The sequence below is a fragment of the Cavia porcellus genome, unplaced genomic scaffold (genome assembly GCF_034190915.1).
Source record: "Cavia porcellus strain 051 isolate PalLab524CR breed Dunkin Hartley unplaced genomic scaffold, mCavPor4.1 scaffold_21, whole genome shotgun sequence".
NCBI lineage: Eukaryota > Metazoa > Chordata > Mammalia > Rodentia > Caviidae > Cavia > Cavia porcellus.
In genome coordinates, this window is record NW_026947504.1 from 19,369,674 (window position 1) to 19,383,237 (window position 13,564).

The 13,564-nt window shown below is 34.4% G+C and overlaps 1 protein-coding gene across 3 annotated transcripts in view; it reads right to left on the minus strand.

Moving 5' to 3' along the window:
* Nucleotides 1-13,564, minus strand: part of Adamts19 (ADAM metallopeptidase with thrombospondin type 1 motif 19) — a 234,747-nt gene that overhangs the window by 65,561 nt on the left and 155,622 nt on the right. For all 3 annotated transcript variants that reach the window (XM_063232406.1, XM_063232408.1, XM_063232407.1), the window contains exons 14-15: nucleotides 9,006-9,133; nucleotides 5,364-5,484 (exon numbers count right to left, since the gene is read on the minus strand). In XM_063232406.1, coding sequence (XP_063088476.1) covers nucleotides 5,364-5,484; nucleotides 9,006-9,133 — 249 coding nt within the window. The remainder of the gene's footprint in view (nucleotides 1-5,363; nucleotides 5,485-9,005; nucleotides 9,134-13,564) is intronic.

Sequence of the window (13,564 nt, forward strand, 5' to 3'; positions counted from 1 at the left end):
AATGTACAAAGTAAGACAGCACATAGATACAGAAAAAGTATAAATTCAGTGATTAAAGAAGAACATGAGACAAATGGTGTTGGTAGCTCTTGGATAATTCTGTGGAATGAGAATGTACAAGAGGGTGCTGCTGCTGGTGTTTAAGATGATCAATTTGGAGCTACTGAATTTGATAAGGACATTGGTAATGAGATTCTCATTTTGAGGTCGAAAGCAACGTGCAAGATTAAAATGGGGATAGCTCTGGATGCCAGTGTCAGGAGGCTAATTCTAAAAGTCAGGACAAGAGCCTAAGGCAGAAAATCCCGAAGACACTGTGAAGCAACCAAAATTCAGAACTGAGTAACTGAGAAGGGGAGAAATCAACATTGACCACAGTGGTTCAGTGTTAACTTATGTGAGAATGGAGCCATCACTTACAGAAACAAGGACATTGAGAGATAAATTATCTTGGTGTCACACCCTGAGTTTATTTTTTCAAACTTCTTTTTTTAAAAGGTTGTGATTCTTTGTTTTTGTTTTTTGTTTCTTTGGAGGGGGTACCGGGCATTGAACTCAGGATTCCACACTTGCAAGGCAGGCGATTATGCCACTGAGCTAAATCCCCAGCCCCACACACCCTGAATTTAACAAAGTGGTACAACATGCAAGTAAAACAGATGGAGCCAGTGTTGTGGAACATCTGGAACTCTGGAGAGAGGTCAGGGTGTTGATGTACCTTTGTATGAGGTCACTGTAGAAGCAGTAAGTCATGGATTTAAATTGCCAGGGAGAAAAATGAGCAAAAAGAAAAGTCAAGGCCTTGACTTCGGTGACTGGTATGTTCTCAACAAAGAGAACTCAAATAAATAAGAATGCAAGACTGAAATAGAATAATCATGAGGAGGAAATCTGGCCTATTTTGTATAGGAAAATGTCATGGATAAGCTCTCTTAAAAACAGCAGCTGTTAAACTGTGTCAAAAGCTGTACAGAGAACAAATAGGAAAGCAATAGTCCAAAGAGTTTCACAGTTGGGGTAACTATTAATATGGGACAAGCACATTCAGTAATGTTTGAGTAAGTTATTAAATTTGAGGAAGTTAAGAGGAGTAGATGGAACAAAAGTAGGATTGTGAATCCTTGTTTGAATTTAGTAGTAAACTCAGATATACACTGTACATTAGAGCAATAATTATATTTAAGTGTAAGGTTATATGTTATATATAAAGCAATCCTTTACCATTCAATTAAAATGTATTATAGGACTGGTGAGTTAAGACTAATTTTAAAGAAGAGAGGAAGAAAAATTCTAAAGACAAAAGGCCAATGGATGTGTAAATACTTTTCAGTATATTGTTTGGCCCAATTGAGATGGTATATTTTTTGAAGACATGAATGCAAAAGTTGATTATTGCATAGCTTAGAATTTAGAGCATCTATAATCCTGGAGCTCTGAGGGGCTGAAGCAAGAAGATTTCAAAGTTTGAGTCCAGTTTGGGTAACCTAAAGACTCAGTATCACCCTGTCTCAAAATAAGAATTGAAAGAGACATAGCTCAGTGTGAAGCACTTGGGTTCAATACCCAGTCCTTCCAATAAATAAATAAATAAATGAGGCTGCAGTATATACTCAGTGATGTCAATATCGTAAGTTTGATTATGTCAGTTTGTTTTACATACAGAGATATTCTGTATCATAACCAAAGATTTCATTCTTTATCAGCTGTCTTAAATGCAAATAGTAGTTATCACCGTCACATAATCATGAAGCAATAATGTATATTTTCAACAAATGCAATATGATATTCCATGTAAAAGTTATTCCATGTAAAAGTGTTATGTTTAACCATAATGTTAACATTCAGTTAGATAAAGTTGAATAGCCCTAATTTGAAATGCTCCAAAAAAAAAAAAAAAAAAAAAAAAACCCAAAACAAGCAAATAAACAAAAACCAAATCTGTATGTGTATCACACTCGTACGATTTCAGATTTAGGAATATAATCAGATTTTACATTTTTTAAGATTAGGAATACTCAACTGGTAAGGTCTATGCAAATATTTCAAAACTCAGTTCTGAAATCTGCAGTGGTTTTGGTGCTAAGCAATATACATAAAAATATTTGTCATTTAAAAGTAAAGGGAAAGGAGCTGGGGATTTAGCTCAGCGGCATAAGCACCTCCCTTGCAAGCAGGCAGTCGTGAGTTCGATCCCTGGCACCGATAAAAAGGAAAAAGACAAAAAAAAAAAAAAAAAAAAAAAAGTAAAGGGAAAAAATGCTTTTCAGCACAGCACCCAAGCTTTAAAGATCTCTGTCTAATTCTACAACTTGCTACTACAACCCCTTGGTATTGTTTCATAAAATAGAATAGACGAGACTGTGGTGACTGAGAAAGCAAATATAATCTCTATGAGCACATCCTTCTAATACAAAAGAGTGTCTTCCTTATACTAAGAATAACACATTTTATGTACAGTGTCTCTTTGTGTATACTGATAATCATGTGGTCAAATACATGATTTGCTTTCCTTTAAGAAATTATTGCTTGATTAGGAAAGTTTCAATAAAAGACACAATAAAGGCATGAGGGAAAAAAGAAACAGCTCTTACATTTATTTTCTAGCTCCAACAAAAATGATTTAGCAATCTTTAAATAGAGCACAGGGACTGAAAACACCCACATGTATCTGCATGTGTGTTACTCACGTAACATATACTGTGTGTATGGCCAACTGGATCAAAAAGTCTGCATAGCCTTCAAAAATTCTAGGAAGTTAATAAACTATATGGATAAAATGTTCTCAGGAGAAGGGAATACAACATCCCTAAAGTCACAAGTAGATGAAGTGGGGCCGCGGGTTTAGCTCAGCAGCACAAAAGCCTCCCTGGCAAACGTGAGGTCATGAGTTCGACCCCTGATACCAAAAACAAACAAAAGCAAGCAAGCAAAAAACCCAAATAGATGAAGAGCATGTTAGAATTAAGAGCAAGCTTTTTTTTAAAGTTCTGAATAATGTTTTGTTATTAACTAAATTAAAAGGTTTTAATGTATCATGTTATGCTGCAACTGAGAATATGGTATTCATATTGTGCAAAACAGCCATATTTTTTCTCAATGTATTAAAAGTTAGCAAAACATCTAGTAGTCAATTAAACATAAAATTACGTGTGTGATCAGAGCTACCCGGGTAAGAATTTCTGAAGAGGTCAGAAGTTATAAGAGACAGAATTTATTCACAGATCATTTCACTAGAGAACTAACATTTGTGTTGCATTCTGTCCAGAATTAACCCAGCAAACCTGAAAAGGAAAGAGGCAGAACATTTGCCAGCATGAGATGCTGAGGGAACAGGACAATCTGAGCAATCGTAAGAAACCTGGTGGCTAAAACTTAGTGAAAAGGGAACCTGGTGTGAAATAAAGTTGGAAAGATACTCAGGGACAACACTGCGTAGGAGCTTATGGTCCAGTTTATGAATTCTGCTTTCTTCCCTATGACCAACATGAAACTTTCAGAGTTGCAAGGAAGAAAGTCAAGGAATATCAGTTCTGATATTATTAATACGTTAGATACCTCAGATATTTTTCAAATAAATGCTGCTAATATAACAAACAAACAAAATACAATACTAATGAGATATAAAATCAAATGGGGTTGAATTAAGTAACTGCGTGAAAAAGTAGCCACATAACTGCAGTTGTAATAAAATCATCACTGAAATTTTTAATGGTATTTTGTTCTTTATGTACCATAGAAAAATGAAATCTTATTGCACATAAATAAAGAAGTCAGTATTTAAGGTACTTGTATGCATTTCCATGTACATTAACTATAAAGAATTTCTCTCAAAAATTCTTACACCTTTGCATTTTTTTCAGTCTTTCAGATTTTACTTGGGGTTTGCACTGTAAACACTTCTTTCGTGATAACCACAAGGAACAGTTCATTAAAATTAAATTTCTTAGTTGAATGTCTGAAAGTGTTTCAACCAACTATGTCTTTTTAAAATGTGATCTGGCAGATTTTGACATGTGGGACTTATCACCTTTTTCATAGCTTCAAAGATTGAGATTTTTATCTCCCGTTTACCCTGGGCCTTAGTTATTTTTAGTTGCCAAGTTTTTCAGGCTAAGTTATCTTTTATTTTCCTAGGGTCTAACCAAAATGCTGCCTTCAATCTTAAGGCTATAGCTGAATTATAACTGAAGAACTCTTATCTAGAATGAACTCAAGTTTTCTTTTTTTATTCGAACGTAAAGGTCTTTTTCTTTGCAATAGAACTAACACTTATTTTAGTTTTGAATTTTTATGTTATTTTGTCTATTTTTTTAGTCTATCAGAGATTTTTAATCACAAGTTTATTGTTACATTTTAGGTTTACATCAGGATTACATTCATTATAGGAAATCTGTAATTTCTCTGTAATGTACATGTAATGTACATGATATAACTTTTTCCCCCCATTCCTCTACCCTCCCTTCAGCCATTCTTCCCATTCTTATTTACAAAACTTTTGCTTCCATTTGGGCTTTTTTTTTAAATAAAAAAATTAAAATGAGAAAAATGTTCCGTGTGATATGGGCACACTAATGACAATGAGGAGACATAAATGACAGATCAACAGATACATATCCAGGTAAGAAACTAACCGAAACATAGGAAACATTCCTTTTCACCACACACTTGAAATCTGAGCACAAAGAATTTTTGTCATAAAAAGCTTATTTGTGAGTCACCATATTTCAGTGTAGACCCTATCGCTTATTATGAATCTCTTTATATTCACATACATAGAACATTCATAGATAACTCATCCTCATGCCCCTAATCATTTCTATTTATAGATCAGGGAACAAACAGAGAGACAATGCAGTCTCTCTAGTAGTAAGTTGGAGATTTCATCCGCATCACCTGAACCTCCCTCTCTATATTTCCCAGTATGATTATTCCTTGAAATTCAGGAAAAATTTTAAGAAGTTTGAAACAAGGAAAAGGGAACATCGACAACCCAAGGACTGATATTTTCGGGGGTTGTTTCAGGCTGTTACAAACCATTATTTTTTGTTAAATATGCTTTGCATTGAAGAATAAAGTCTTTAGAAATCTGATAACAATAGCCAATGCAAATTAGATTATCCCCTAGCTGCTCTTACTTATTAAATGCACAACAGATGACTTCATGTTTTCATTACTGGGAAATGAGCTTGTTTGAATTTCTGGCTTGGATCACGTACATTGTATGTCATCAGAAAATATCATTCAAAATTCACTACAAATACCTTCAGTAGAATCATAACTATGATTTCTAAGTCAAAATTAATGTAATTTCTGTCCCCAAAGACAATACTGGCTATTAACTATGGAAAATAAAGGGCAATTACCTGCGCCTCTGGTGTGATTAAAATCCCCTTTAATGATTTTGCATGATTTTCCATTGCCATTGCAAACCCCACAGTGATCTTCCCTTGCAAGAGACCCTAATAGGCCATCACAACCAACTTTCTGAAAGAAAAGAATGAGAGGACATCATAAGTTAAATGATTTCTTTTCATTATTAAAGTAACAAATTTAGGATGAAACTAATTTCTGTAAACTAGACATATTTGATTGAAAAACTATAAAATGGCATATTTTCTGGTGCAGACTAATAAAGCAGGCTTATGCCAAATAATATAATCTGTAAAATGGCAAAAATACAGAATAGTGTGAGAATACATTTCTCATACTAAATATTAAAGAATATGCTAAAAATAATAATATACTAAAGTAATCTGGAAGAAAATATTAACAAAAATCAAATTTATATAAATTCACAAATCACATTTCTACCACATGCAGCATGATTTAGGTAATTAATTCTACTCAATAAAGAACACATATTTTTCAATGACTTCATTACTAAAGTAATGATAAATATTAAATATTTGACAAGGAAAACTGAAAAAATTATATTTAATATTTTATTTACTATAGCTATAAATATTATTACTATAGCTATAAATATTATCCTCATCTTTCAATTGCAGCACATAAATGTAATACTGTCTCACCCATCTGATATAAGAAAATATGAATATCTAGGAATACATTTTTACATTCTCTCAAATGACCTCTGTCACTAGAAATCTATTGAGATTGAATCAATTGATTCTTTCCTAGTGAATAATCTTTCTCCACCACTGATGTTCAGAAAGCATAGCCCTGGTTTGTCATGTTGTGCATATACAGAACTCAAAATTCAGCATGTGAATACTACCCAAAATGCATGGTAGGCTCACACGATTCCTCCTAATCAAAACTGATTCAGAAGATAAACTGATGATAGTTCATGTCAGGCAAGTTCTCATTATTTCAGAAAAAATTAAAATATTATGTAAAATACAAACTAAAACAAAGTCCTTGACTGTGATTGGTGTGGTATTGGGGTTCTGAAAGCAATCAGATTAAAAAGTGCAGTTACAGAATGAGTATCTGGAGATAGTAAAAATCACATGAACACTATTACAGTATTCCTTGTGTCAGAGCGCACATCAGTTCTGAAGGATACCAACTTGTGCATTAATGGAGAGCCAATCAAACCTTATTCCAGAGAAACAAAGCTTCCTCACGCAGAGGCAGTCACCACTGGACATGCTCAAAACATACTGAAGAGGACTAAGCAAAAATCATGAACTCCTGGGAGTCTTAAAAATAAATGTGTCCTTACAGTATAGATGAGGAAAACCCTTACGGTAGATCTTAAGTGATTTTAAGAATTAAAACTTTCTATATTGCTCTATCCCTGCTAGAAAACAAATGACTGAATGATGTTTCACAATTAATCAGTAGTTTCCTATCCCTGTAGCTAAGAGATTACAAATTCTATAAATCTAAATAAAAAGGAATACACATCTATACTATATTCAAGTGGCACACACTTCTAAAATGAAAGATATTAATCAAATAAAGGGTGGTCTTAAGTGCCCACCTTTATCCAAATATGTTCACTTAAATGCAAACACAGAGAATGAACACCTTTGACAAGGCAGTGCCATCTCAGTGGTGGCAGGCCCAGTGCCAATGGCATGCTGGAAGTGGTCAGCTAGCATAATGACACAGGCTCAAGCCTTCCTTGTTCTTTTAGTCACAAAAACTTTACTGAAAGCTGTTTGGAATGTCCTTTATTCACTAAGTTTAGTATTCCATATTCAGCTTTGGTGTTGTTCATTTTGTGACAAAACAAAATACCCTTAAACTTCCAGTTTCCAGATTGCTATCAGAATAAAAGGCACATTTTTAATTATATCAAAAGAATGAATGAAGAATTTTAATTAAAAAGTCAATGCATTTCAGTGAAGTCTAGTTTAAGCATGATCACCAGATTCACATATCACTTGTGTACAGTTTCTGTCCTTATAATTTTAATGTGTAGCCATCAATTGTAAAATCTCTGGCTTAGACAGCACCTTTAAATAAAAAGCATATCAATGCAGTCTATTTCATTTGGCATATATGGTTAGGAAATAATTTTGGAAAAATAAATTCACTTAAAGACATACACTAATTTGACAGATTTACATATAACTAAAAAGTAAAAGCTGTATTTATATATATAGTTCTGAAAATTAGATATATAATTCAATTATGTATGATGACTGTTTTATTGGTAGAAGAAAAACTACATTTTAGGTTACTACTTTATTCTGTTAAACAATGAAGGAAATTTTTGTAAACGTACATATGCTAATGACATTATGCTGCTAACATTACATGATTCAAAGCCTTAGATTTTACAGCATGGTAGCAAAATACAGATTTGTAAAGTAGCAAAAGTGTTTAAATTGCATGGTTTCCCAACTTCTTACCCAGTCCATCTGCACTTATTGAATCATAGATTGATTCACCCTTTCCTTAAAATTTTTCTCAAATTTTGGTGTCTATATATTCACTTACACATTTTTCTGAGGCAAAAATTTTCTTTCAATTCTTGGAAAGAATGCATAGTATTACGCTAATGAGCACTGATCTATTAACATCGCTTTAAGGGTTAGTTAATGTATACCTATTTGTTTCTGTGTTTCATCCCAGATTCACAGTTTACTAATCATCGTTGTGGGTTCATTGCTGCTTCACACACTTATTAAAGGATTTATGGTTTGTGCATTTCTGCAAAGTTTCTGAGAAACCACGTAGCATAAAGGAAACTGCTCTTCTCAAGGTCATATCTCCTTGCTGGGACTCCTTGGACTGAAACATGCATTGACGGCAGGGTCTAAAAAGATGGGCTTCTCTCTCTAGTTGTCGGAAACACTGAAGAGCCATGCCAGTGTAAGAGCTCCCCATGGAGTCAGTGTTCGAATGCCCAGGCCCGAATTTTTGCACTTCTCACACACGTGCTCATCAGGAGAACACTCAGAATAACCTTGCTCATCTTTCAGGGCAAGCCAACCTGAGAGGAGAGCTGTGGTTAGGAAAACGCTAAGCTCTAAACTTACATATTTCCACAAGTTCTTCATACTTTAATAGAAATTCTACAGATAGATGAACACATGAATGAATGGAAATGGAAATTATTTTCAGAAAAAAGACAGAAGAAAATATTCAATTGTTGTAAGAAAGTTACACATACATTTAAAAACTAATTGATTCAAGTACATTGATAATTAACTAAAGAAAGCTGACACTTCGGTTTCTGCTTCCGGACTCAGATACATAAAGTGCAGAAGTGAAGCGCTTGAATTGTTAGTTAGGAATGTTTGGACATAAAATGGTCCAATTTTAGACCTATAATATGCACACATAAAGTTCAAAATCTCAGACTTTTTGAGCTAGTAGTGGACTTCAAGGATTGCCTGGTCCAACTGTTTCATTACACAGGAAAGAAGCAGAGTTTCGGAGTGGGTAAAACGTGGTCAAGACTACAGTCAAAAGCATACCTACGTCTTCTGAATCTCAGTCCAAGGCATTCTACCATGCTATGAAGCTTCAGAACAGTCCCACAGTCCTCCCTCGATATACATGGCTTTCCCTGTGGAATGTCTTACCTGGCATCTGCCATTTGCACATATATCTAATCCCTGATAGCCACAAGAAGTCCCATCCATTACTTTTTCCGATAGAAGAACAGGCTGCTCTTTTCCAACAGGAGAGCAAAACAAGGCGCATGGTTTCTCTACATAGAGTGGTCAAAAAAAAGAAAGAAAGAAATTACTTCCTGAATATTTTTGTTTTAAGCTTTGCTTTCATATTGGTTATTAAATAGATATACAATGTAATGCTAATTGAGTAATGTAATTTTAGAACTGGCTCACACTAAAGGGTAATGGGTATTTGATGAGCTGCAGGAAAAAATAGGTAACCAATGACCATTAACCTCCTTAAGAAATCTGGTTTCAAAATATTTTCATAAAGTATTTTTTACTAGTTTCTGTCGTAAGACCTCTACCAAATGCAAACCAAACATGCAACCTGAAAAATGTTCTGCATAACTCAGCTTTTGCTCATAATTTTAAAATAATTTCCTGCTTATTTTAGTAACTAAAAGAACTCTATTTTAAAATGCTGATTAACAGTTACTTTATCTATGAAGTCTTTCTTGATGTCTCACTTTGAAATTACAATACACTATTTGTATGATACTTTCTAATTGAAAACAACTTCTAAAGGGAAAAATAAGATCTAAAATGAGTAATTTTCTTCAGGTTTTCTGTTACTATGATGTTTAAAAATAAAATATCTTCCCATTACATCTATCATAGTGTGCTGGACGGTTATGAGTCCAGCTAGAAACGTGGCTCCCTTACCACTTACTCAGAAATATGTCATTAGGGGCTGGGGATTTAGCTCAGCGGCATAAGCGCCTGCCTTGCAAGCAGGCAGTTGTGAGTTCGATCCCTGGTACCCGTAAAAATGAAAAAGAAAAAAAAAAAAAAAGAAAGAAAAGAAAGAAATATGTCAGTCAATGTGACATCTGTGTTGAGCACCACTTTTTAAGGTAAAGAATTCTTGAATGACTGGTAGTCATCATAAATGCTTCAATGAGCAATAAGAATGTTTGGCATTACAACATTTGCCACTTGGGCACCAAGAGGGGCAAACTATTTTTAAAATGTTGTCTCTATTCCTAAACTTCCTATAAAGGAGCTACGGTATTTGGTTAACACCAGTAGTATGATTATCCAAATCTGAAACTTCGGAGAAATTTCCATGCTACATTATTACTTTATTGGCTTTACAACAGTCAGGCCCTGTACTGTTTATTAAGCTTGTATAAATAGAATGGAAAATAGTTTACAGTGTCTGACACTAATCTTCGCTTATGTCTTCAGTAAAGTTCCACGTATGCTGATGGGATCCTATAAATACCAAATAACAGCCAGAGGCATGGAACAGTGGATCAGTTTGCAAAGAGAAGACAGACAGTTAAATGAGTCTTCAGAATTGAACATTTTAAGCAGTTTTCACATGTGGCTTCTGAATACTGCTCTGAACAATTTTGAGGAGTTGGAACAAGATCCCTTAATGTGCATGGTTTTGAAATTTTCCTTTAAGATTCTATTATAAACCACAATAAAATATTTCAGTGTGCTCTCACACCTCAAAGTAGGTTACGTTTAGTCAATGACTGCTTACTATGTCATATCTTTGGACTTACAGTTGCTATGATTGCAACACTTTAAAACTGTTATATATAATTCTTTTTCTGGAGTTTTCATTGAAGCAAGGAACAAACCAGATATATGAGTAATGTTGAAAAGAGCCTCTCAGAAAATTCCACTCACATTCCAAACAAGAAGTCAGATCAAAATTTTCGTATTTTTCCCTTTATAACACATTGTCAATACTCTTTGCTTAATTTAGCTTTACAGATGATATAAACATTTGATACTGATGTTCCTTCCTGGAGTGTCCCCTTGAGACTGTGACATTGTGGTGATCCATGTAACATGCCAGCACTTGGCAGGCAGGCTCTGTCTTGATTTAAGAGACGCACCCTTTCCAAGATATGCATTAAACATGGATTTCAGCCAAATTTCAGTACACATAGTGTGTAAAACACTTTTGTTTAAGGCCACACATCTGTTTTCTCCACATAGTCACAAACTCATTGATATCTTACATTTAATTCTGCTAGTCACTAACCCATCTAAATATAGGAATAATGGATAAGCTCACTCGTGTTTTAAGTCATCGTATGTTATTAAGACGACCTTTAAAAGAACTGCAAACTTCATTCTGTTTCATAGTGCTATAGCACACAAAGGTTAGTTATTATTGTGTATTGTTTTCAACTCACAGACTTAAGTATATAAAGTTATTAAAAATGTGTTCCAAAGTTATTAAAAATGCTAAGTGTAAATTAAAGCTGTGGTGAGATATGTCTTCACTCTAATAAAATGGCTATCATAAATAGCTAAAGATTGCAGGGGCTGGTAAGGGTAAGGATGGAGACAAAAGGGAATCCTTGTATACAGTTGATAGGAACATAAATTAGAATATTTACTACAGAAAATAGTAATAAGGTTCATCAAAAAAATTAACAATAGAACTGCCATCTGGTCAACAATCCTGCATCTGAGTACATAATCACAGAAAATGAAATCAGTATGTCCAAGAGACATCTAGATTCCCATGTCCACTGCAGCACCATTCACAAAGTTAAGAAATGAAACAACCTAAGATAAACGGATAAACAGTGCACATATACACAATGGAATATTATTCAGCTATAACAAAGAATGAAATCCTGTTATTTGCAGCAAAACTGATGAAACTGGATATCATTATGTTAGGTGAAATAAGCCAGATATGGACAGACACAATCTCATTCATATGTGCAATGTAAAAATGTTGATCTCATAGGAGTTAAAAGTAGAACAAAGGTTAGCAGAGGCCAGTAAGAGTGGGGAAGAAAGAAGAATGGGAAAAGATTTATGAATGTGCATCAGATTACAGTTCCACGGGAGCAAAAGGCCCTGGCGCATTACTGCATAACAAGATGATTATTTCTAGCAGTCATGCACTGCACATTTCAGGAAGCTAAAAGGAATGATTTTGAAAGTCTTCAACAGAGAAATGGTGTTAGAAGACATAGATACATTGAACTTGGCTGCTACACAACATATAAATACATCTAAACATCGCATGGTACCCTATAAATATGTAAAAGTTTTGTGTTTTATGAATAAATTCAAAATAAATTTAATTAAAAGTGCTAATCTGTTGGTAAAAAGTTCTTACAGATTACTGATTTTAAACATCACTTTATAAGAGTTAAGGATTTCTTTGCAAATTCTAATACTTTTAATATTTTAAATTGATGTTCACTAATTCTGATTTTCTTTTAATTTGGAGGAAAGATATTTCAATCTCTTACTTCACATGTGTAAATAAATCTCAAGTAAATTCTGGATTAAATCCAGTGAGTTATAAGTCGATACAGAATTAACTCAAATAATCAAATGATAATTTCCATCATGTGAATAGTTATATTGATTATATTTTTACCATCAAAACATATTGACAATATTTTTAAATTTATGGAACTAATATTCGTGAGAAATTTAATATACACCAAAGACTATATTAGAAGTACATATTAGAAGAAATGTTGATACAATGAAATATGTTATTATAGATTACAAACAGCCTAGTGGGAGAAGCACACACACTATTTAGAGAATCTGGGTAACTTTTTTAACTAGTGTAATTGATGTAAACGGTGTCCAGAAAATACAATCAAAAGTTTTGAGATAAATAAGTAGGGAGAGAAAAATAAGAAAAACAAGACAAATAAATAGGGAGAGGACTGGGCGGGGGGGGAGTGAGTATGCTTCTCAGGGGAACAAAGGGATTTGGCCTGTCCATTTCAAAGACTTAAAAAAGATGGAGGCCTTGTAGAAGTTAAAGCAGCAGGCTACACAACGTCCCCACGCCCGCATGATCTAGGTTTTGCAGATTACAAGTCAGTGCTCACTTCACCGAAACAGGAGATGCTACAAAGGTTAGAACATACACTGACAGGAATGATACGGTTTTGAACTTGCAGATATCCCAGCAGAGCTGCATTAGGGTAGTTGTGTATTCAAGTTTGGAGCTAAAAGTAAATTCTGGCTGAAACCATAAATTCGTGAGATAGTCACATATTTGAAGTCACAGCAATAGATGAGATCACCTCAGAAGAAATGCAGAGTGAAAACAGTAACATCTGGAATAGGCAGGAGAACAAGCCAGAGATATCACAAGGAGGGCAATTTGCTTTTGTATCTTGGAAATCAAAGCACAAAAGCGTTTCCAGAAGTAAGGCATGATCACTCAGGTGAAGGCTCTGTGAGCCAAGTAAGACAGGAGAGAAGAGCGTTCATTAGATTCAGCTAGCTTCAAGGTGATTAGTTGATGGCCACAGAGAGGACTGTGGTAGGGTAACGCAGATTGAAGGTAAGGAAAGAGCAATGAAACCTTGCAACTCTTTGAGAATAGCGGCTGTGAGGAAACAAATGTGTGAGCCCACACCTCAAAGTCCAGCCCGGGGGAAGGTATCATCAGTTTTAGCAGAAGAATCCGGAGTAGTTACTTTGGATGGTCAAACACAGGAGGGATTCAA